Below are 21,969 nucleotides of genomic sequence, written 5' to 3' on the forward strand. Positions count from 1 at the left end.
CAATATCCTTTTTGAAATGGGTGCTCCTTGTTACAGCCTCACCGTATTCCATGCAGTTATACATAAAAAGCACTAAAATAGTTTCTGCTTTTCACTGTTCCCTTTGCATCTTTGTCAAAACAGCAGACAATGACTGGAGTAAATCAACATCTGATGCAGCAGGCTACCATATATGTGGTTTGAGATCTGAGCTGAGCTTGTGTAGCATCTGATTTAGGAAGCTGAGGGCAGGAGAAAGTTATAGAAAACTGAGTTGGATCTTTGTCCCATGTGGAAAAGGGAGACAGTATGTCCAGAATTTCTGGATAGCCTTATAAAGAAGGGGACATTGTAGCTTCCTTATAAAAAATACCCCTAATGTCCTGAATTGGCTCTGCCATTCTTGAGATATGCTTTAAGTGTGCATATAAGCCCTACATACATGATCTCTTGCTCCTTCCTCTAGTTGATCTCATTTGTTCTGCCTAGGTATCAGCTTAATTTTAGAAGTTACATTTCTATAAACATGACAGAACTCTCTGTTATAGTTACAGTTTGCCTTAGCATTTTCTATGTGGCATTTTTAGAAGAAGTGTAGGAGTCCAGGGATTTGGAGCTATCCAAATCTTATTTGATGTCTATAACTGCAGATGTCTTCCGAACAACAATTTGACATTGTATTGGGTAAGAGGAGATGGTAATTCCTACTATATGTTTATACAGTATTTTTCCTTGTTTTTCTCTGAAGAATTTCATAATAGCTTCCATGAAAGTTTTTATATAAAACACTTTGATACCTGGATGTAAAACTAAATCCTTTCTTCTGTACAATTTACTGAAATTGCACTTCATAAATCCAACACTAAATAACATTTAGAGGTTTCAGTCATTTGGATTATGCTGCAAGAATTGTTGGATTTTCTCCTGACTTTATGTTCAAAGCTGTTTAGAATTTGATTTAGGGAATTCATTTCTCTGCCAGCTGTGTGCATTAACATAAGCTATAGACTTGCTACCAGGTGAGGACAAAATGAATACCTAAACACCTTTGAAGATCTAGGCCCTAAGTGACTTACAAACCAATGGGAGTCATGTTCCTGAGCCACAAAGGTGTTTTGGAAAACACCACCCTAGATATTTGCAGTTCTGTATGTCTGTGTAATTTATTGCGCCTCTTCACTGGCTTTGTTGTTTTCTCACTTCATGAGATTTAACCTTAGGAATTTCATCCTTCACTTAAGCGTCTTGTAGGATAATGTCTCAAGTTTACTAGATTCAAACTGTGGCATGGTTCTTGTAAAAAGGAAATTGGTTACACTCCTGAGGTTTCTAAGTTGTAGATTTGGTGGGAAGGGGCTTGCTGCCAGTTATCTTAGGACTAATAAGTTTTGTTACAGCCAACATGTTCCTTTACAGAGTGCATGAAACTCAGGTAAAACCTAGAGCCTGAGGTAAAATGGATTTCTCTCTTCAACTCCCTACTTGTAGGCTGTGGCCTCTGGCACAAGTGAGTACATTTTCAAGGGCTAGAATCTGACAGCAGTTTCCAATATGGCAGCTCCGATGTCATCTACTTAGTACTGGTTTTTAAAAGGAATGTGTCAAATCTATGTTTTTGGCCGTGTGTCTGTAAGCATTAGACCAAACTCCTTTCTGGAGGTGGGAATAAAATCCAAGATTCCTGACTCATAACTTTCCTCTGCTGGACACTTTTACGCATGTCTAGCAAATAATTCTGTAGGGCTTTGGCAAATGTGTATTCTGTGCCCTTCTACTGGTTGTTGTGTGTAGAAGACAACTGCCTCCTATTGCTAATTGTGTTCTCTGTTTAAGTATCCATTGTGTTCTTCATATGAACTTACACAAAACCCTAAATTAATAAAAGAATAATTTACAAGTTGAGTGCAAAAGCAAGGACTTACAATCTTAATTCAGCACTTTTGTATATACAGCAATAACAGTAAAGTCACTATTTATGTGATTATCTACTGTTTGCTCTATAAAGACATAGACCGGGGTGGGCAAAATACAGCCTATGGGCCAGATCTGGTCTGCCAGGCAATTTCATCTTGCCCATGGACGCTCACCAACTAATTGTACCCCACCCAGTCCACGCACCTCACTCCCACCCTTGTGTGCTGAAGGACCTAGCTTAGCCAACATGCATGGCTTCCAGGTGGGGCCACTGCTTCCACTGCTGCAGCCGCCAGGGGACCTGCTTGGCTACCCTGGCATCCAACAGCTCCTCCTCGTGTCCCTGCTGCAGTGCTTGCTCTGAGCAGCAGGTAAGGAAGTGGCGGGGTCGGGGAGAGGGGAAGCTGCAGCTGGGCAAGAGCCTGGAGCCCAAGCCCAGGGTGGCAGCAGGAGAGAGAAACTCAGGTGGGCAGGGTGTGGATGTTCGTGGCCAGTCCCCCCACACACTGCCCTCCTCTGTCCCCCCCCCCCCACCATGGCGCACAGCCCCCGCCGCTGATGGCAGCAGCAGGCGCTCAGGGTGTTCATGGCCTATGCAGGCACTGCTGCCTGGCAATGTACAACTCCAGCCACGCCAGAAGTACCTCCAGTCTACTTCCAGGTCCTCTGGGGAGCGCTCAGGGGCACTGCCCTGGCCCCCCTCCCCTAGCTCAGCAATCGGCCGCAGGGGGACCCAGGATGCCCCCCCAGATCCAGGGGGCACCAGTTGCTGAGCTGGGGGTGGGAGCAGGGTCCCAGTGTGCTCCCTCGTGTACCCGGAAGTGGACTGGAAGTGCTTCTGGTCCACCTCCAGGTCTGCTGCTGAGCATGCTGGGAAGCCCCTGTGCTCCCGTGGGACGCTTCATCCACCACAGCATCACAGCATTCGTGAGCCACTGGGTACCTTGAGGTACGTAGAAAAAACATTTAAAGCTGTGTCTGTGTCCGTATTGTTAAATCTTTCTGAATCTTGCCGAATTGATTTGGAGGGCTCTGATTTGATTTGGAGAAATTAAAGGGTCTCCTGATTCAATTCAGAGATTTGGCCACCAAATCAGCCCAATTTGGTGGCCAAATCTCTGCCGAATCAAATCACCAGCCAAGGCTTTGCACAGCCCTACTGTTTAGTATCCTTGACAGTAAATTCTTTGGAGCTTCTGAGCTTCAGCTCAAGCTCACACCATCAGTTTGAAGGGTCCAGAAGCGTCTTGAGGCCAGGAAGTCACTGAAAAGTTGTATGAAGCTGAAAATGTAGGACTCCAAGGGGAAATTCATCATGAAAAACAAAACAAGCAGAAACCAGTAAAACACTGTGTACCCACTTCTTCATCCAGCAGTCATCTTAATTTCCTTTGGCCTCTTGTTTATTTAGAAGGATCTAACTTTCAGGTCAAAATTACTTTTTTAAAAATTTATTTCAAACCACTCAAAGCCGGAGACAAATAAGGAAGTGGACTTTTCATAGTTTGTTACATGTGCATAATATAATGTATTTTGATATTGCCCATGCTGAATTTTATTTTGCTTTTTTGTTTGTTTTTGTAAACATATATTTAAAGCTAAGAGAGCTCTCATTATAAGGTGATTGCATTTTACATTTTAGGGGATTATAGTCCTCCAGGGGGGAATAATCTATCATTTCAGTAATATAGTGTTGGTTCAAAGCAATTCATGAGTCTCATTCTTCAGCTCTGGGTACCATTTTAAGGAACATGGAAGGCTGAGATGATTCATGTGGTCTGATTGGTCAGGGGACAGAATATCAGATCCCCAGTATGTGCTGTTCTGAAATTATCCATATGCTGGTGGTGTTTTTTTGTCTTGTTCCTATTTTCAGTTTATAATAGCCAAAAGATTAAGATATGAGGCATTTCAGCAGAATTAATGACGTGCTGGACTGAATAGGTCTAATATATGTTATTCAACCCATCTGGTCAGTAATCCTCTAAAAAGACCATATAGCTAAATCATGTAGTTGTATTGCCATTCTGCTTCATAGATATTCTGTCATGGAATTTCCAGTGTTTTCTAAAATAATCCACAAAAGCCCATATACTTGCTTAGTTTATGGTTTATTATGTTTTCACCAAGCGATATGGTACATAAATCCTTCCAGTGTGCACTTTAAATAGTCCTAAAATGACAGCAGAAAATCTCTCTGAAGTAGTTTGCAAAGTATAATGGGATTTGTCAAGTAAGCATGTATACTGTTTTATAGTTGATCCAGTTGACTATTAAGAAGAGAGAAGCATCTCACCAGCAACATTTCAGAAAAACACTGCTCTCAAAAAGCCTAGGCTCTTGCTGTGGGCAGTGTTTCACTTAGCAGACAAATAGATGTACCAATGAGCAATTATTTACTTCTTAAATAAAGACTTGATTCTGCATCTACTCGAGTCAGTGTGAAGTTGCTATTGATTTCAGTGGTGTAGAATTAGGCTCCGAGTGTTTTATCATAGTGAATGTGAAGAGACTCTTATTTCCATTTGGTCTGAGCTGCTTTCATGTCCATTTTACAAACCCATGAGAGCAATAATAGATTTTGACGTATGCATCATAGTAATGCTGTTTTCCAGAGCGTTACTCCAAAGACAAAATGCTTTGAGCTTCCACACAAGGGAGAGCTATTAGCAGGGACCTACTTGAATTGAGTTTTCATGATTTTTGTGGAAACTGAGAAAAACGTCGGTTTCTGTGATCACTGCAAAAAATGGTGTTTCCCATGATTTTTGCACAGAATTGTCTGGGTGGGGGGAAAAAAAGCTTATGGAAATACAAAGAAAGCGTGGCAATCCCTGCAGCCATAGAGCACATTGTTTGAGAGAGAGCTACTGAGAGGCTGAGCTAGTGATGTAGACTCGGCAAAGGCACTAGTCAGGAAAGCAAAAGGGTTTCAGCGCCATCTTTTAAGAAGCCAGATGCAATGCTGCGGCAGTGCTGCAATCTGAATTTCAGTGATTGGCTTCTTGGCCTATTAGTGGTGAGTGGAAGGGCTGCTGGGGCTATTTGGCCAATCAGTGGTGAGGAAGGGCTTGCCGTGAAAAGACTATGAAATGGGCTCTACATGCCGCGAGCAACCCACAAAAATCCCTTTGTGTCTCTGTGATTTAGGCAGGTCCCTACTAGGCCTGTGCAGAATTTCAGTTCCTCTGATTTAATTCAGAGGAAATTTGGCCTGATTCAATGGCCAAATCTCTGAGTCCAAATCGAATCGGAAGATCCATTAAAAGGTCTGAATCAAATCGGAAGCCTCCAAATTGATTCAGAGAGATTTGGAGATTTGGAAAGCTTGTAGCAAACAAACTGAGAAGGAGGGGGATGGGGTGATCTTCCATATTGGAAAAGGCTGAGGGTGGGGGAAAGACTGCTCTGATATTGACACCTGTAGCTGGCCAGTGACTGATTTTTCTCTTGAGTTCCTTTCCAATCATAGTGCTCAGCGGATGGGGGACAGGGATGTAGAAACAACATATAAAGCTGTCTGAGGCGATCTGTGCCTTTTGTGAGCTGTCTCTCTTGGAGAAGCAGTGTCTGAAAGGCTCTGGCTTACTATCTAGACTCTTGCTGTCTTTTCTTGTAAGTTGTACCCAATCCTTTCCTACTTACCCTTGCCTATAATCCCTATTGTTATCCCTATCCATTCCTTACAACTTATTCTTCCCCCAACATCCTCTTATTTGTTCTTGTTAGTCTGTCTTGATTCCAACCCCCCCCCCCAAAAAAAAAAAAAAAAAGAAGTCCGTGTTTTCCCTGACAGTGTGTCATCACTGTGCAGGAAAGTACAATATATATTACATACACGCGCTCACACTCACACACTGAAGTGCATTGGAAAGGCAGGGGAGGGAGATGGGCAGAGGAAGAGCTGCAAGTTCCCCCTGCCCCAAACATAGACGCACCCTTTTTCCTGGCAGCGATGAGTCTTCCGCTGCTAGTGGGAACAAGGAAGTGATAGCAGTGCCTGCCCCTGCATCACCACCGCTAACACCACTAACCAGCAGCAGCATAACATTGTCCACCCCAGTTTCAGTTTCCAGCATGAGCCTTCCAGTGCCAGAGGAGGAGTGGGATCCGGAAGCAGGGGACCTGAGTGCCATAGCAAAGAAAATTCTGGGGAAGGAGGGGGAATCTGAGTTTGTGCTCCACACTTCTCAAAGTTCCCCTACAGGCAGGTCTCCTTTTCTGGAAGGCACTTCGGAGGAGGTTGTGGGGGTAGGTGGCTCAGCTCCTCCTGTTGTGCCTCTGCCTGGTGAGGAGGGGGATAAGGCAGGATCCCCACCCTCAACTGAGAAAGGGGTGTGTAGTGTAGTGTGGGATCATTTTGAGGTGGCAGATGATCCCAGGTATGCTACCTGCCAGGATTGCTGAAGACAGATCAGCTGGGGCAAGGACGTGAAACTCTTCATCACCACAGCAATGCTGCTGCATCTCAGGAGGCAGCACTCCCTTGCCCTTGTTCCTCCTCAGCCTGGCACCAGTGGGAGCGTACCCAAAAAGAAGTCTCCCTCTTGCTCCAAAGCCCCTGTCCCCAAGAAGCAGAGGCAGGACCAGTGGGGGAAAGGTGGAGACAAAGGGGGTCACCTGAAGGCAAGTGAAATCACCCAGAGCATTGGGGAGATGCTTGCTCTGGATGCCCAGCCCTTCTCCTTTGTTGAGCATCCAGGCAGCTCATGGTGCTTGTGGCCCCATTGTACTAAGTGCCGGCTTGCACCACCTTTAGCAGGACGGTAGTGCCCTCCCTGTATCAGGCATGCAGGGAGTCCTTGAGAGAGGAATTGCAGAAGGCAAATCCACAGGTAGCCTTGCACTTTACCTTAGGCATCTGGAGCAGTGGGGGTGGAGATCATGCCTACCTCTCCCTCACAGGGCACTGGTGCAATCAGTCAGGGCGTTGGTGGGCTCTCCTTCAAGCAGAGGTGATGGGTGGGTCCCACACAGCAAGGGAAATCATGGTGGCCATGAACTGCATGGTGCAGGGGTGGCTTGTTGGGCTGGGTGAGCTCACCTGTGGGTTCATGGTCACTGACAACAGGGCCAGTATGGTCAAGGCTGTGCGTGTTGCCAACTTTGTTGACATCTGCTGTGTGGCACACAAGTTCAACCTTGTAGTCAGGGGCACCTCAGAGGAGGGACAGGACTCCCAGTGACAGCGTCATTACTACCAGCCAGCTCATCTCAGAATGCAGAAAAGTGGTGGGCTACTTCCACTGGAGCATCAAGGCGGGCAAGATGCTGTGGGAGAAACAGGCAGAGGTGAGCATCCCGCAGCACAAAATCATGTTGAGTGTGGAGACTCGGTGGAACTCCACACATACCTGAATGGAAAGGCTGGTTTAACAACAGAAGGCCATCCATGAGATGGCCTTGGTTGGGGAGATTGGGATCAGTGGCCTTCCTAAGAAAATGGAGTGGGATACCATCTCCCAGATCTCAGTGGTCCTCAAGCCGTTCCTTGAGGCCACCGAGTGCCTCAGCGCTGGCGATGCCCTCCTTAGCCAGGTGATCCCCTTAGTGAAGGAGCTTGAGAATGAATTGGAGAAGTTCCAGGGGATCGATGTTCCTGGCTGGGGCAGGCCACTTTCACTAGAGGTGCAGGCACTGGTGAAGCAGCTGAAGGAGAGCATCAAAAAATGGCTGGATCTGTTGCAGTCCAGTACATTCTACATGCTGACAGCCATAGAATCAATGAGTCGGAAGGGACCTAGACAGATCATCTAGTCCGACCCCCAAGTGCGACCCAAGGGTGAAAGGGAGCACCTGCAGCAGCAAAACCCTGATCACTGGACAGAGGTGCTAGTGAACAGTCAGGGAGGCAGAAGGGCAGAAGCAGGGGGATGTGGAAGAGGGGGATCCACTTTCCTGTCCCAGCACTCCAACCATGAGCCAATCTCCTCTACCACAGCCGCTGCCAATGTAGGCCAAGTGCATGGTTTCAGTGTTGGGGTCCAGAGGCACCAGACCCCACCATCAGGCAGGTAGTGTGGAGGCTGTGGTAGCTACCTCACCGAGGATATGGAGCTGTTGCACTGCAACCCCTTGGCCTATTAGGCAACCCACAGCCAGGTGTGGCAGGATCTGGCCACAGTTCCCCGGGAATACCTATCCTGTCCACCAACCAGTGTTCCAAGCGAGAGTGTGTTCAGCATTGCCGGGGATGTTGTGAATCTTGAGGTGTATGTTCACAGAAACCCCTGCACCGCCCTGCCTCAAACCTGGCAGGCCTCATGCCTGCACAAGGGGCTGCCATCCCTGCTGCTTTCATCCCACTCTGCCTTAACACACAGAAGTGATATGAGTTTTGCTTTCAACAGTTTGAGGTGCACTTTCACAGAAACCTCACCCCTGTCTCCTTGAAACTTGGCAGGCTTCATGCCCTCAGAAGGGGCTACCATCCCTGCTGTGTTTTCATCCGAATCTGCAAAAAAAAAGACAAAGTTATAGTTATTTTAGTGATTTCCCCATTATAGTCTACAGCCGAATCTCCGAATCAGAATCAGCCGAATTGAATCAGGACAGTGATTTGAATCACTGAATCAAATCACTGTCCCTCTGAATTAGCTGAATCCGAATCTGGATTGAATACTTGCTGGTTCACACAGGCCTAGCCCCTACCGATTAGCTTTGTCAAAGGCTGTAGATTTATGAAAAAAGCAGCCCTTAAATTTGGCCATGAGAAGTTCATTGGTTACCTTGGTATATGTATGTTGTCTTGACGTATTGGGAAGATAAAGAATGTCATTACGCAAGCAGCAGCCCTCTGCTACCACTCCCCATACAATTTATATAGCAGTGTCCAGAAGATTTAGTTCCTGTTGTTCTAAGCAGTCTACGTATGCCAGGTAAGAGACTGACCCTGCCCTGAGGGTTTACATGATGGCACTCTGATTCAAGAAAGTATCCCTATTAACAAAAGCATTCAATCATATGCCAACCCTCAGCAGGGGTGACCAACCCATGGCTTGCCTGGTGCAAGTAGTATGAGCCCTGGCCACTCAGGAGAGGGAGGCACCAGAATTGAAATAAGATGAGGAACTGAGTGCTTCATGAATGGCGTGGAGAGAGGGGTGTTGGGGTCAGATGTCACTACTAAGAGCCAAGTTAACCCCTCCCTGGCTTCTTATCAAATTTTTAGGATCTCCACTTTGCCTTATAAAACTGCAGTGTTTGGGGGGCAGGGGTTAGGGGCAGTCAGGGAAGGGTTAACTTAGCTTTTGGTAATGACACGTCCTCTTGAGACAGTTTCCTGTCCCTGTTCGGGTCCACACTGCCAGAGGCTCAAGCCTCCATGCCTCCATTCTGGCACACAAGCAGGGTCAGATTAACACATAAGCAAACTAGGCACGTGCCTAGGGCCCCCCTACGTGAAGAAGGAGCTCAAAGGGGCCAAGTTGTTCAAAAACAGTACATGTATATATTAGAAGGAGCCTGTGGAAAATAATATGCTTTTGCCATTATGGCTTAAAATTTATTAAAGTTTTAGGACAACTAGAGTGCACAATGCTAGACTTCATAAGTAATAATAAATTTATTCTTATTTCAGATCCTTTGACAAACGAAAAATGGCTACTGTAGACGAGAAGGTAAACTGTGTTCTATGGCTAGCAGAATTGAAGTCCATATCAGCTGTGAGAAGAAAATGGTGGTTATGTTGAAGTCTAGCACTGTGTACTCTAGTTGACCTAAGACTTCAATAAATTTACTTTTAAGTGCCGTTTACAGATTGTTTCTATCATACCTACAACCTAAGTTATTAAAGTTTAAAAGTGCACAAGGACTTTATGAAACCCCTGTGTGTGTGTGTGTCTATCTCTCTCTCTCTCTCTCTCTCTCTCACACACACACACACACACACACAAGAGAGAGAGGGATTTCTATAGATAGATCTATATAGAGATATCTATATATAGATATACACACTCTCTCTCTCTCTCTCTCTCTCTCTCTCAATTGTTTGTCTAGGACCCACTAAAGTGTTAATTCGGCCCTGCACATGAGGGCACAAAGTGGGGAGAGGGATCAGAGCAATGCTTGGGGAGATGGTGGGGCTTAACTTGTGGCACAGCTGCTAAAAGGGTTTGTCATACTTGCTTTGGGAAAACCAAATATAGAGGGGGAAGTAAACAGTTCTGGATACGTTAGTCAGAAATGCATGTGTTCTGGACAACCCTTTAAAACTTCAAAGTGTTATTAAGATGAAGGTTTTCCTTAGGAAAGTTTAACCTCCCCACTTGGTAGTGTGGTTTGAATCTATGAATGTTTTACTAGCAAATATATTAACTGAAAAATTCCATTTTTAAATTTTGTTTTAGGACACTCCCTTCCCACCCATACACTCACACTATCAGATGTCAGTAAAGTATTACTGGTGAGTACATAATTGATGAAGAGCTCTTTGAAACCAGGAGTTCATGGATTGGGAATACAGAAGGAGTTATTTACCCTGCTAAATATATATGGTAGCACCGAGCAGCAAGGCAAAAACAGGGCTCCATTGTGCTAGGTACTGTTCAACTTTAGCTTAAGTGACAGCCTTTCCTCAATGAGCTTACCCTTTAAATAGACAAGGCAGGGGCAGAGCAAGGGAAAGTCTATATCCCTATTCAAGGTGAACAGAGCAGTAGTTTGGGCATATAATATTAGTCCTGTGCCAGCAAAATCCTAGTATAGCCCTAGTTACCTGGCAAACTCTGCTTTTGTTGGTATGGCTTGTTTCATGTAGAATCATAGAAATTAAGGGCTGGAAAGGACCTTGAAAGATCATCAAGTCCAACTCCCCTGCTCTGGGCAGGAATACTGCTGAAATCAAATGATCCCAGCAAAGTGTCTGTCCAGTCTCCTCTTGAAGACTTCCAAGGCTAGGGACTGCCCCACCTCCTTGGGAAGTCTGTTCCAGATTCTGGTCAGCTGGAGAAGGCTGGAATAACCTATACTAGCAAAAGCATATTTTTTTTACATAAGCTCCTTCTAATATATTTTTAAACGTACATCTTGTTCCTAAGGTTTGAATGTGCTAATCTTTTCATCTGTACATAAATGTGTTTTGAATGGACTTTTACTGTGATGTGTATTTGTGGAATTTAGTAAAACTATCTTTCCTGAAACTGCCATTTGCTGACCTGCATGAAAGCTGACCACAGGCTTGATAAGTTCTAGATCATAATTTCACGCAAGCCCTTTGAATTTCACTTGCAGGGATGTCCTGAGCTCAGAAAGAAGGTCCTTCTTTATACCAAAATGTATATAAAAAGAAGGGTGTGCAGGGGCTTCCATATGAGGAGAAATTAAATAGGCTAGGACTTTTCAGCTTTTAAATGTGATAGACGTTTACAAATTACTAAATGGTGCAGAGAAGATAAATAGAGATTTATTACTTACTCTTTCAACATACCAGAAGTAAGGGACATATGATGAAACTAATAGGTAATAGGTTTAAAACTAACAAAAGGAAGGTTTTTTTTTCCACAGTGAGGAATTAACTTGTGGAAACCATTGCCACAAACTGTTGTGGAGGCTGATAGTTTAACCCAGTTAAAAGGGGATTGGACAATTTCATGGAGGAACAGCTCCAGCAGTAGATATTGAACAGGTATTGAATCAGAACGTCCTAAACCTCTGAATGCTGAAAACTGCAGCTGAAGAGGTGGAAAATTCTGGCCATGCTCTGTCCACTTTCCCCCTCAGCATCTACCAGGATGAGGCAGGGTCCTGGGCTGAATGGCTCTGTGGTCTGACCCAGTAAATGACATTTCCTATTTTACCTTTTTTTACCTGTTGCAGTCTCTCACATCTGCCCCTCTTAAGTACTTTGAGACTTGGCCTACAGTTGCAGAGATTTATCAGCATATCATTTAAGTGTATGATTGCTTTCTAACCTGAATAGTTAAGCTAGGGTAGATGCGGTTTTACCAGTATATGGTATTTTGTAATGGTAGAGCTAATTTGGTTTAGCTAAACCAGAGCGAACTTTACTGATACAAATATGTCACTAGTAGAGGGGGTTTGTCAGTATAAGAGTGACAGTTTAGCCAAAGCAGCAAAAGTATGCCCAAGGTTTTAATAAGTAAGTGTTCATGCTGAGCCAGATGACACTTTTTTTGCATATCTAAATTTTCTTGCTTGAAGACAGTGGGCTCAGTGCTGTTCTCACTTACCTCAGCATAAATTAGAACTGACTCCATTTAAGTCAGTAACATCACAATGGTGTGAAATCATTTTATGTGAGAAAAGAATCTAGTCCATTTGGTGGGGTGACCATTATAGAGGACCATCCAGTTGTCCTCTGTCCTCTGTTGATACAAAACTGGACACCTTTATGTCCTCGATTTTTCTCTTCAAGAAACTGTGTTGGGAGTGAGAGGTCATACATACTTTCTGTCACAGTCACCATCACCTAAATCATGTCTAACTGAGCCAGCTTGGCATGCAAGGTATGCAGGACTGGGCTGAGGTTGCTGAAGTGCTAGGTGTCAACATTTCAGAGTCTGGGGTACTAGTACTAGTTCATATCTCCCTGTTAGAGCATTCAAAATTGAGTTGAGTGATATAAAAGCACAGCTCAGGAGCTAGAGAGGAATTTTACAGTGGAATACATAAAATGAAGCAGGAGCTGGGGAAAGAGTAATGAAGAGATGTATGCTGTCAAAAATCTGATTAGAACGAGGAAAAAGAATTTTTTTACCATCAAGTGATCTTGATAAACAAGTTCTTGTGTTTTTCCCCTCCGAAAAGGATATTCAGAATGTGGAAAAACAGTATCTATTGTCAGCAAATACGTATCAATAACCTTTTAAAGTTGTTTAATATATTGTACTGTTTCCTGTTTGATCACTTCCAAGAAAGGCAGTTCTTTCCCAAAAAAGGAAAGGCAGTTGCCATTCACTCACTAGTGCCATTTTAGTCTGGCTGCTTAGTAATGTTAATTGTATATCATCACTTTACCTACCAAGGGACCTCACCTATAGTTAAGTTCATTATCCATTTAATGTTGGATAGTCCTAATATCAGTCACCCCAGCTCAGCAACACCTGAGCTTAAGAGTGCTTATTATAGCAAAAATAAGATCACAAGACTTGTCATGTAGCTCAGATGCAACTGTTAAGAGGGCAAGATAAGTGCCTGTATAAAACAGAATGGGCCAGAGGTTGCAGGTGTTAAGCAACTTATTTCTGTTGTAAGCATATACAGCCTCATGCCACCATCTGACTGAAAGCCTTTCAGGAAAGCAGAGATAGACCTACAGCCCTCCCACTTTTTCCTTTGTGCCTTCCCAGTGAAGTAGGGATTTGTGTAAGTTCCCCTGTGTACAGGGTATCTGCATATGGCACCATATGCTTGGTGCAGGGGGCTGGACCCAGTAATCTTCTGAGGTCCCTTCCAGCCTTACAATTTATGAATCTATGAGAGTGACAGATAGTTCTGTGCTATTCCTGGCTGCTCCTCTGGCATAAACAGAGTCTCAAGAGTAGAAGTGGCTTGCATATGTTGCAGTGCAGTAACCCTGAACCCATAACATGGCACCTCTGAATATATTAGGAGTCAGAACAGGGAAGGAAGTCATCCATATTTCTTCTCCTGGCCCACTCCAGTAGTACTGAGAAAAGCTCACCTGAGGATTGATCTAGTGTACAATGTCTAAGGATCTAAGTGTCTGTTTTCCATTTGTTATGACAGAGCTATATGCAGATGGTCTCCATTAAATGTTTTCTGATATTTCCTCCTTAAATACTCTGTTAGTGGAAGGTAACTAACATGGGCACTACATTAGTTGTCCAATAAATTGGATTTATAGATTATGAATGAAGGCAAGTAGTTCTTCAAAGTAATTGGTTACATTATAACTATGGACACACAAATGCAGCTTCTTTACGTCTTGATGTCCTTGCAAGCTAGTGTTTGGAGCAGAGAGCTGAGAACTGCAAGCTTTGACCTCAGTTTGATATATAACCTTGGTCATGTCACTTGGCCAACTCTTCTTGGACATGATGGTGACAGAAGCAGTCAACAGCCTCTGCTGATCATGATGGTTTCTTTGTACTCTTTCATCAGCCTGTCTGTATCAGCCTGTTGCTTTGGGTCTTGTATTTACCTTGTAAAGCCTATGCAGCAGCTAAATAGCTCCTGTTATTTTTCAAGATTTCTAAATCAGCTCTGACATCTGCTTCCCCATCACCGTTTCTGTGGCCTTTGGGTATGATTGGGTACAAAATAGGCAGCATCATTGGCTATTATGCACTTTAGCAATTTATCCATTCCACAGGTATGCAGATAAATCAGAGTTTATTACAACGTAGGCAGTAAACAAACTGGGACTGTGCTGTGCTTCTGAGTGAATTGTGTACTTGTCTGCTATTGATAAAGTAAAAAACACTATTACTTGGTTACATTTGAGACTAAATCAGGTGTGGGTGCGAGTGTGTAATGGTGTTGATATTACTATTCCACTTCCTGTAAATAAAAGGATATATCATCAGGCTTTTAATTTTATAATAACTTAATTTTGCTTTTTTTGATATCTTTTATTTAGGCCTTGAGGGAAACTAATAAATTGGCTGAAATGGAAGAGCCTCCTTTGCTGCCAGGAGAAACCATTAAGGACATGGGTATGTAAAAACGATGGTGTTCGTTCCCCCACTCCCACCTTCCCCCGCTTCCACAAAGAAAACTATTAGAATACCAAAAATGTCTACCATGAGCAGAATGGCTGTGCTGTCACTCACTGGCAAGGAGCAGATTTGCCTTGCAAACTGATGTCTAGACTTGTCTGATTCCTTTAACTCAGACTATAGGAAAGTATGCGAGCATGTGGCATTCATTGGTATTCGTTTCTTTTGGATATTTTCAAGCCAGCTTGCTAATGTGGTGAATTGCAAGGAAAAGAATTCTGTGTGAATCATAGAATCATAGAAGTAGGGTCGGAGGGACCTTGTAGATCTTCAGGTCCGACCCCTGGCTTGGGTGGGAGAAAAACTGGACTCATCTGAGTCCAGCCAGGTAAGCATCAAGCCTCTTCTTAAAGACTCCCGGGATAGGAGCCAGCACCACTTCCCTTGGAAGTTGGTTCCAGCTCCTAGCTGCCCTGACTGTGAAGTAGTTCTTGCGGATGTCTAATCTAAACCTACTCTCCAATAACTTGTGTCCATTATTCCTTGTTATGCCAGGGGGCGCTAGGGGAAACAGTGTCTCTCCCAAACCCTTCTGGTCCCCCCTAGTGAGTTTATAGACAGTCACCAGGTCCCCCCTCAGCCTTCTCTTGTGAAGGCTGAACAGGTTTAAGTCCCACAGTCTTCCATTGTAGGGTCTGCCCTGTTGTCCTCGGATCATGCGGGTGGCCCTCCTCTGGATCCTTTCAGTGTTGTCCACATCCCTCTTGAAGTGGGGCACGCAGAACTGGATGCAGTACTCCAGCTGTGGCCTGACCAGCATCGCATAGAGAGGGAGGATCATCTCCTTGGCTCTACCTGAGATGCACCTGTGGATGCACGACATGCACGGTGAACGTGTGGCTTTATTTGTATCACGGTTCTTAAATATTAAGCTTTGGAGACTAAAACCTTTTATAACTGCTGGACTTTGGTCACCTTCTTCTGGGGTTTCCTTTTCTTAAAAATTACATTAGTTATTTTTTTAGAAGTGTATGTCATTGCTAAAAAAGCAGGACTAAGGCTTGATATTCTTCTCCAGGCCCTTCCCAAAACCCCCAAACAGTCAGTAATAGTCAGTGGCTAAAGACTGACATAGGATCTATCCTGTGCCCCACACATTCTGTTTTTTTCCTCATATTTGGCTGCTGTTAAATATCTTCAGCTTGAAGGCATTTACCTGGAAATCCAAGGAAAACAGCTGAGTAGCCCAAAGGCAGTATTGTATTTTGGAAATCCTTGATAGGCATTTAAATATATTTGAGTTTCTGATATGTGAGTGTGTTTGTTTCTTTCCCCAGCTTGTAAAAACTCCTGCGGGAGGTGTAAATACTAAAAAGAAAATGCTACAATAAGCAATTTGGTATAGGGAATGATGAGTGTAATAGTGAGCAAGATTTTTAAAGAATTTTTAAGGTAACCTATATAGTTCTGTAGATTGAGATTAGCATTTGCTACTCAACCCTGTTTTTTCCAGCATCATCTGTAATGAACTGTACTGCTTTCATTCCTATTTGACAGAGCTGGACTTTTCCTTTAAGAGTAAATTTTACTTTGCTTTTGAAACATTTTCTCCTATGACTCGTTTAAGTTAGCTGTACTAGTTCAGAAAATTTACTGAGATGCTTGTTTTCCCTCATTTGGTTTGACATATTTCCATCCTTTGTAAAGCATATGTGCACCTACTGATGATATTTGTTGTATTAGAATTCAATTTTTATTTTAATAAGACCTAGTGGGGAAAGAAGAATCTTTAAAATTTGCAATTTCAACAAAAGGATGGTGTGGGAAAGTGTACTCACTGAGATGTCCTGCTTAGTTGAAATGGCCCCCTAAGGATACAAGACTCTCACCCTCCGGGCTACACGCCCTGAACTCGCCTGCCACGACTTCGATGATTCCTGGTTCAGATGGACTGTCTGGTGTGTGCACGTCCGAAAATGAGACCTTGTGTCCGTCGGGGAGCTGGTGAGGGCTCCTCCACCCCTACAATCTCGCCCGTGCCTCTGCCACAGAAACCTGTCTACGGCTCCCTCTTCTCGTGTGAGTCCAAACCTCACCAGAAGTGGTGGAGGAATAACTTGAATGCTGCCGCTGCCTAAAGCGGCGGTACTTGGAGTCCCGCTCTCTCCTCGAGCAGGATCCTGCTTCATTCTCCGGGGTCTTTTTCTATGGGTGTCCTCAGCCTGCCCTCTGGGGCCGCCGCATGGCTCAACGCCGAGAACACCCCGCCGACAGTCCATCTGCCCCTTTTTAACCTTTTGGGGCTTTCCTTTGCCCTGCTCCTGCTGAAGCCAGACGCTCCGGCACATTGCGGTCAACCCGTCACCGCTCTGGGTCACCGCCTCTCGCTCGTGCCCCGCAGCGGAGCCTTACCGCTGCCCCAAAATGTGCGGACCCAGCCTCAGGCGGCGCGCATCTGCCCCTCCGCTTCCTCGCCGGTCTCCGCCGCTCGCTGTGGTGCTTCCGCTCCCCGTTCCGGTGCGGCTTTTGAGCCGGAGGCTCCTGCCACACACCTATAAGAGGTAAATATTTGCTCCGCCTTCCGGCGCCGAGGCGAAGGCGTTCTCATGGGGGGGGGCAGCCCAGCGAGCTCCACAGCCCGCTGATTCACCTGCTCCCGCACAGATGGATATTTCAAAGAGCAGAAGGAGATTTAAATGATCAACCTTTTCTCTTCCCCAAGAAGATTAGGTGCAGGGCATGGGAATTACTATTACCTCTTTATCTGGCACTTGTTGGCACTTAGCTAGAGTGTTTTGTGCAGTTTTGGGCTCCATATTTTAAAAGGGATATGGAGAAGTTAGAGAGTGTCTAGAGGTGTACAAGAAAAATGAGAGAGCTTGGCAGGCAGGTCATACGAAGAAAAGTGCGCTTAAGAGGGGACATTATAGTAGTCTTCAAATATTTGAAGGGCTGCCAGAAAGAAGAGGGAAAAAACCTTTTTCTCTTGTTGCAGAGAGCAGAACACAGACCAATGAAGTTGCAGACAAGTAGGTTTAGATTGAATATTAGGAAGAACTTCTTCATTGTTACAGCAGTGAGGCGGTAGAATAGATTGCTCGGGGAAACTGGAATCTCCATCACTGGAGGTGTTTAGGAAGAGGTTGGACAAGGATTGGTCAGGGATAATCTTAGGAGTATCTATGACCTATGCTCTACTATGAGTATTTGTCATACTTCTGGACTTCGCCAGTTGCCATGTGGGGCTGAGGAGGAATTTTTTCCTCTTCTTGCTACTATGTGTGTTGGAAGGGCAGGGGGAGGTTATGGTTTTTATTTTCTTTCTATCTGTATGCAGAAGCATGCGGGGTGGGGAGGGGGAGAAGATGGAAGGGACAGGACAAGGGGTTGGCTGCAGTCAAGGGTGGAGATTTTGACTGTTGCTTGCCAATGCACCTGACTTGAACCTGGACATTCCTGGCCAGAGGGTATTCCCCTCCACTCAGGATCAGACCAGTTGCTTCACTTGGGGTCAGGAAGGAATTTTACCTTGTGGTCACATAGGTACAGACTGTGGAGGTTTTGCCTTCCTCTGTAGTGGGAGGCATGGCCTTCTTCCTTGGATCTCTCAAATGTATTTTAACAACCTTGTAGCAGCAGGATCTTGTCTGCCAGCAGTTCCACTGATTTCCGTATGATTACTCATATGCAAAAATGTCACAAAACAGAGTCCTCTGACAGCAGTGCTACTGCTATTTTGTTCCGTGAAGATTATTTATAAAACTTACAAAAGTGGCTTATCTCTTTCTTTCTATTTTTTTAAGCCAAAGATGTAACTTACATCTGCCCTTTCACTGGAGCTATAAGAGGAACCCTGACAGTTACAAATTACCGGCTGTATTTCAAAAGCATGGAAAGGGTAAGATTTATAAGCATTCACTTTCCTTTTTCCATCATATATATAACCATGTCCAGTACTGTTCCCTAAGCCCTTCATTAGGAATGTGCATAAGCAGTTGATTATATGTCTTAATGTTTGTTGTGTTTTTTATTTTCTCCCTTTTTAACTAACAAATTTCACCTGCCTTTAGGACCCTCCATTTGTCCTGGATGCTTCTTTAGGTGTGATCAACCGAGTAGAGAAAATCGGAGGTGCTTCCAGCCGTGGGGAGAATTCTTATGGACTGGAGATAGTATGCAAGGTAGAGTGTATGTGTGGGAGTGGGGTGAGGATGACTCTTCTTTTAAAGAATGCTGTTCCTATAAAATGAAATGAAAACTACCTAGTTGTAAATCACATAATCTACCTGTGTGACTTACCACACAAGGATTTTTAAAAATCAGTTTCATGCATTGAACAACAGCACCACTAGAGCTGAGAACCACAAGCTTCAGGTTTTTTCTCATCTCAAAGTGGTTTCTTACTGTCCCCCAACATGTGAGTGGAGTCTGACCTGCTTCCTATGAATTCTTCTTGAGAAGAGGCGCTGTAATTACAGCACGTTGGAGCAGGCTTGATTAATCAAGTCTGCTGGCACATGGTAATTGCAGCACTTCAGCAGACTCCAGTGTCACTTGTATCAGCATCCTTGTGCTGAAAAATGGTGGCGGGGGCTTGTTCGATGAGCTTTAATTAAAGAACTCCCGCTGCCCTTTTTCAGCACGGGGATGCTGATACATGTGATGCTCCAGGCGCTTCATTAGAACAACTCTCTGAACCACTCTAATTAAAGTGCCCCCCCACACTCCCAGAGCAAGTGCCCAATGTCCTCTGAAATGCCCTTTGGCTGAGAAGCAGGACCCAAATTTAATTTTATGTTGTATTTTCTTTTGCTGTTACTCTCCTTATTATCTTTTAAATTTGAATCCCCACGCCTGAAAGAGGAGCATTCCTGTTCATGAGCTTTATAGTTTGGCCGTTATTTTGCATCAATGATTGCAAGCTTTTAGATGTTTTACTAAAAATATTTTATTTTTGGGTAGGTATTTCTGCCCTTCTGGGCTAAATGATGCTATATGTGCTCAACTTGTTTCTGAATCCTGATTTTTGTAGGAAGACAAACAATGCAAACTTTACGGAGGTAGCTCTTCCACAGAAACTGATCAGAGTATATAAAGTAGACTACCGGTTGTTCAGTTTGTTTTCCTGGGGTGTCAGAGTCGTCATATACATTCAAGATGCATCTGAGGTGATCACAGTGATGATGAGGTTTTTTTCAACTTTTCCAGGATATTCGAAACCTACGGTTTGCTCATAAACCGGAGGGACGAACTAGACGGTCCATATTTGAGAACCTAATGAAATATGCCTTTCCGGTATCCAATAATTTGGTAGGCTATTTTTTCCTTATTTTACTGGAAAATGCAAAACGTTTATATAGCTTCATGTGAAAATATTCATATAGTTCACTATTTTAGTTGTGTGATTTGAAGGTTGCATGTGTGAGGAGGACACATGCTCACTTTAAACAATTCCAGTGGATAAAATATTGGTGGCAATTAATTCTTCTGGCAGGAATCTGGGATATGTTGAATTGAACGAGGAGATCCAATATACTGAGAGGTGTAGCTTGCAACAATAGGAAGCAATACAGCTGAAATGCCAATAAGGAAAAAAGCCAAAGATGTGAATAAAGAGCTTGGCATGACTAAGTCACCAACTAGTAAGTAGTAGTGAGTGACTTGTATTAAATTCAGTCATAAACAGGGGTCCTGGTTTTCTCTGATTAAAAAAATAAATAAATAAAAAATCCCCATTTTTTGGATATAAAAAAGTAACCCCGAATCCACATTTTTCCACGATTAAAATGAAATACCGTGTGTGTGTATATCAATGAAACACTGTGTGTGTGTGTGTGCGCGTACACACCATATATATACCATATATATTTCAGTGATATCTGAAAAAAGGATTTTTTTTTTCATCAGTGAAAACCAGGATTCCTGATCATAAGAACAGAAGAGTACATAAGGGGGTAGGATGTCATACTAACCTGAATTAGAACAGGCATTGTCTTAATTTGGGGAAATGTTGAGGGAAGTGAGGCATTGATTGTTCCAAGTTCTGGCCACATTTCCACCATGCTTTCCATAGCAACTAGCTGACACGAATATGCTGTAAATGTTAGTTAACAACTGTTCTTAGCAGTATGTAGCCTATCAGAAGTCTGATTTGTGCTCTGTGTGGGGTTTGCTAAATTAGGCAAAACATACATTTATGGAAAAGGTGTAGCATAGGTGGTATTTAAAGGGCATTCTTGGGAACCTGAATTGGGGAGGAAAACATCATAATGTAAGATCTACTCTCACTTTTATATGAGTACTTTGAATGGTGGTCATTTTGTTATTGCTTCTCGTGCCTTAGATCACAGCTGTCTGCTTCACTTAGGCATTTAAATAGAGGTATGCTATATTTTTAGTCTCATGTGCCTGTCTCAGGGCTCGTCCATTCAGTGTGAGCTTATCTAGCCATCCAGGGGTGATCCGTATAAGGTACTGTGTGTTAAATAACTCTAATTAACCTTAATAGTCTAAATACTAAAAAGAAAACCCCACAATAATATGGTGGTGTTGCTTGAGAAGCTGGTTGAAAGTATCCTAATTGTCTTTACTATGGAAGTGGAATGTTCCTGCCACATAACGTTTGCATTTAAAATAATAAATGTTTTTTGTCTGTGTGATATAGTAGTTAATAGATTGGTGAGACAAGGGAAATGGAGGAAAGTACACTGGTGTTTTAATTACTCTGTACAATGGAAGTGTCAGTATCTGTACAAAGCTTTAGAGAAAAAGTGGTGCAATGGAAACAGAAGAGAAACCATGAGTTATTACTTGGATGTCAAATAACATGGGACGTGAGCTCCAACTGTTTAATGGCAAATGTTTTCTCTTTCTCTCAGCCCCTTTTTGCATTTGAATACAACGAGGTGTTTCCAGAAAACGGATGGAAGGTATTTGACCCTGTTTTGGAGTACAGAAGACAGGTGGGTACTTGTATCACAACCTTGCTCATATTTTTTATTCTGCAGCAATTCAGTCCTATGGTGAAATATAATTTACAGATTGTTTGTAATGAAGAATAACCCTACACAAAATGCAGGATCAGGACATTGCCAGTTCCTGAATATGTCAACCAATGTTGGTGCAGCTCCACAAGTAATAACAACCCTTTAAGCATTAGTGTAGACAGCTTTAGGTTGCATATAAGCAGATTTTCATGATAAGGTGGATAAAACCTAATGCCCTCTAAATGATCAGCTGTGTTTTTACAAAGAGAATACTTCCACTGTAAAACTCTAGCACAGAGCAAGCAGCCTTGAGGAAATGTTGGCTTATCATGGCTGTAGCTGTTCAACCATAAACCCATAATCCAGCCAGCTACATTACAATTTACCTCATCTAGAATAGGATTTACAACAAGGTAGTCTAACAAAATAGATGATGTTGACTAGATTGT

The 21,969-nt window shown here is 43.6% G+C and overlaps 1 protein-coding gene across 5 annotated transcripts in view; it reads left to right on the forward strand.

The window, feature by feature from the left end:
* MTMR2 (myotubularin related protein 2) overlaps positions 1-21,969 on the forward strand; it is an 87,378-nt gene that overhangs the window by 42,806 nt on the left and 22,603 nt on the right. Inside the window, exons 2-8 of one of the 5 annotated variants that reach the window (XM_090030312.1) lie at positions 9,473-9,512; positions 10,242-10,297; positions 14,456-14,531; positions 18,338-18,432; positions 18,605-18,715; positions 19,743-19,844; positions 21,413-21,496. In XM_090030312.1, the coding sequence (XP_089886438.1) occupies positions 14,486-14,531; positions 18,338-18,432; positions 18,605-18,715; positions 19,743-19,844; positions 21,413-21,496 (438 nt within the window). In that variant the 5' untranslated portion in view covers positions 9,473-9,512; positions 10,242-10,297; positions 14,456-14,485. Of the gene's footprint in view, positions 1-9,472; positions 9,513-10,241; positions 10,298-14,455; positions 18,433-18,604; positions 18,716-19,742; positions 19,845-21,412; positions 21,497-21,969 lie in introns of those variants that run through there. The other 4 variants (XM_090030317.1, XM_090030308.1, XM_090030325.1 and 1 more) reach the window with 4 other exon arrangements.

This window comes from Crocodylus siamensis, chromosome 1, assembly GCF_052110815.1.
Source record: "Crocodylus siamensis isolate JL-2025a chromosome 1, ASM5211081v1, whole genome shotgun sequence".
NCBI classification, from domain to species: Eukaryota; Metazoa; Chordata; order Crocodylia; family Crocodylidae; genus Crocodylus; species Crocodylus siamensis.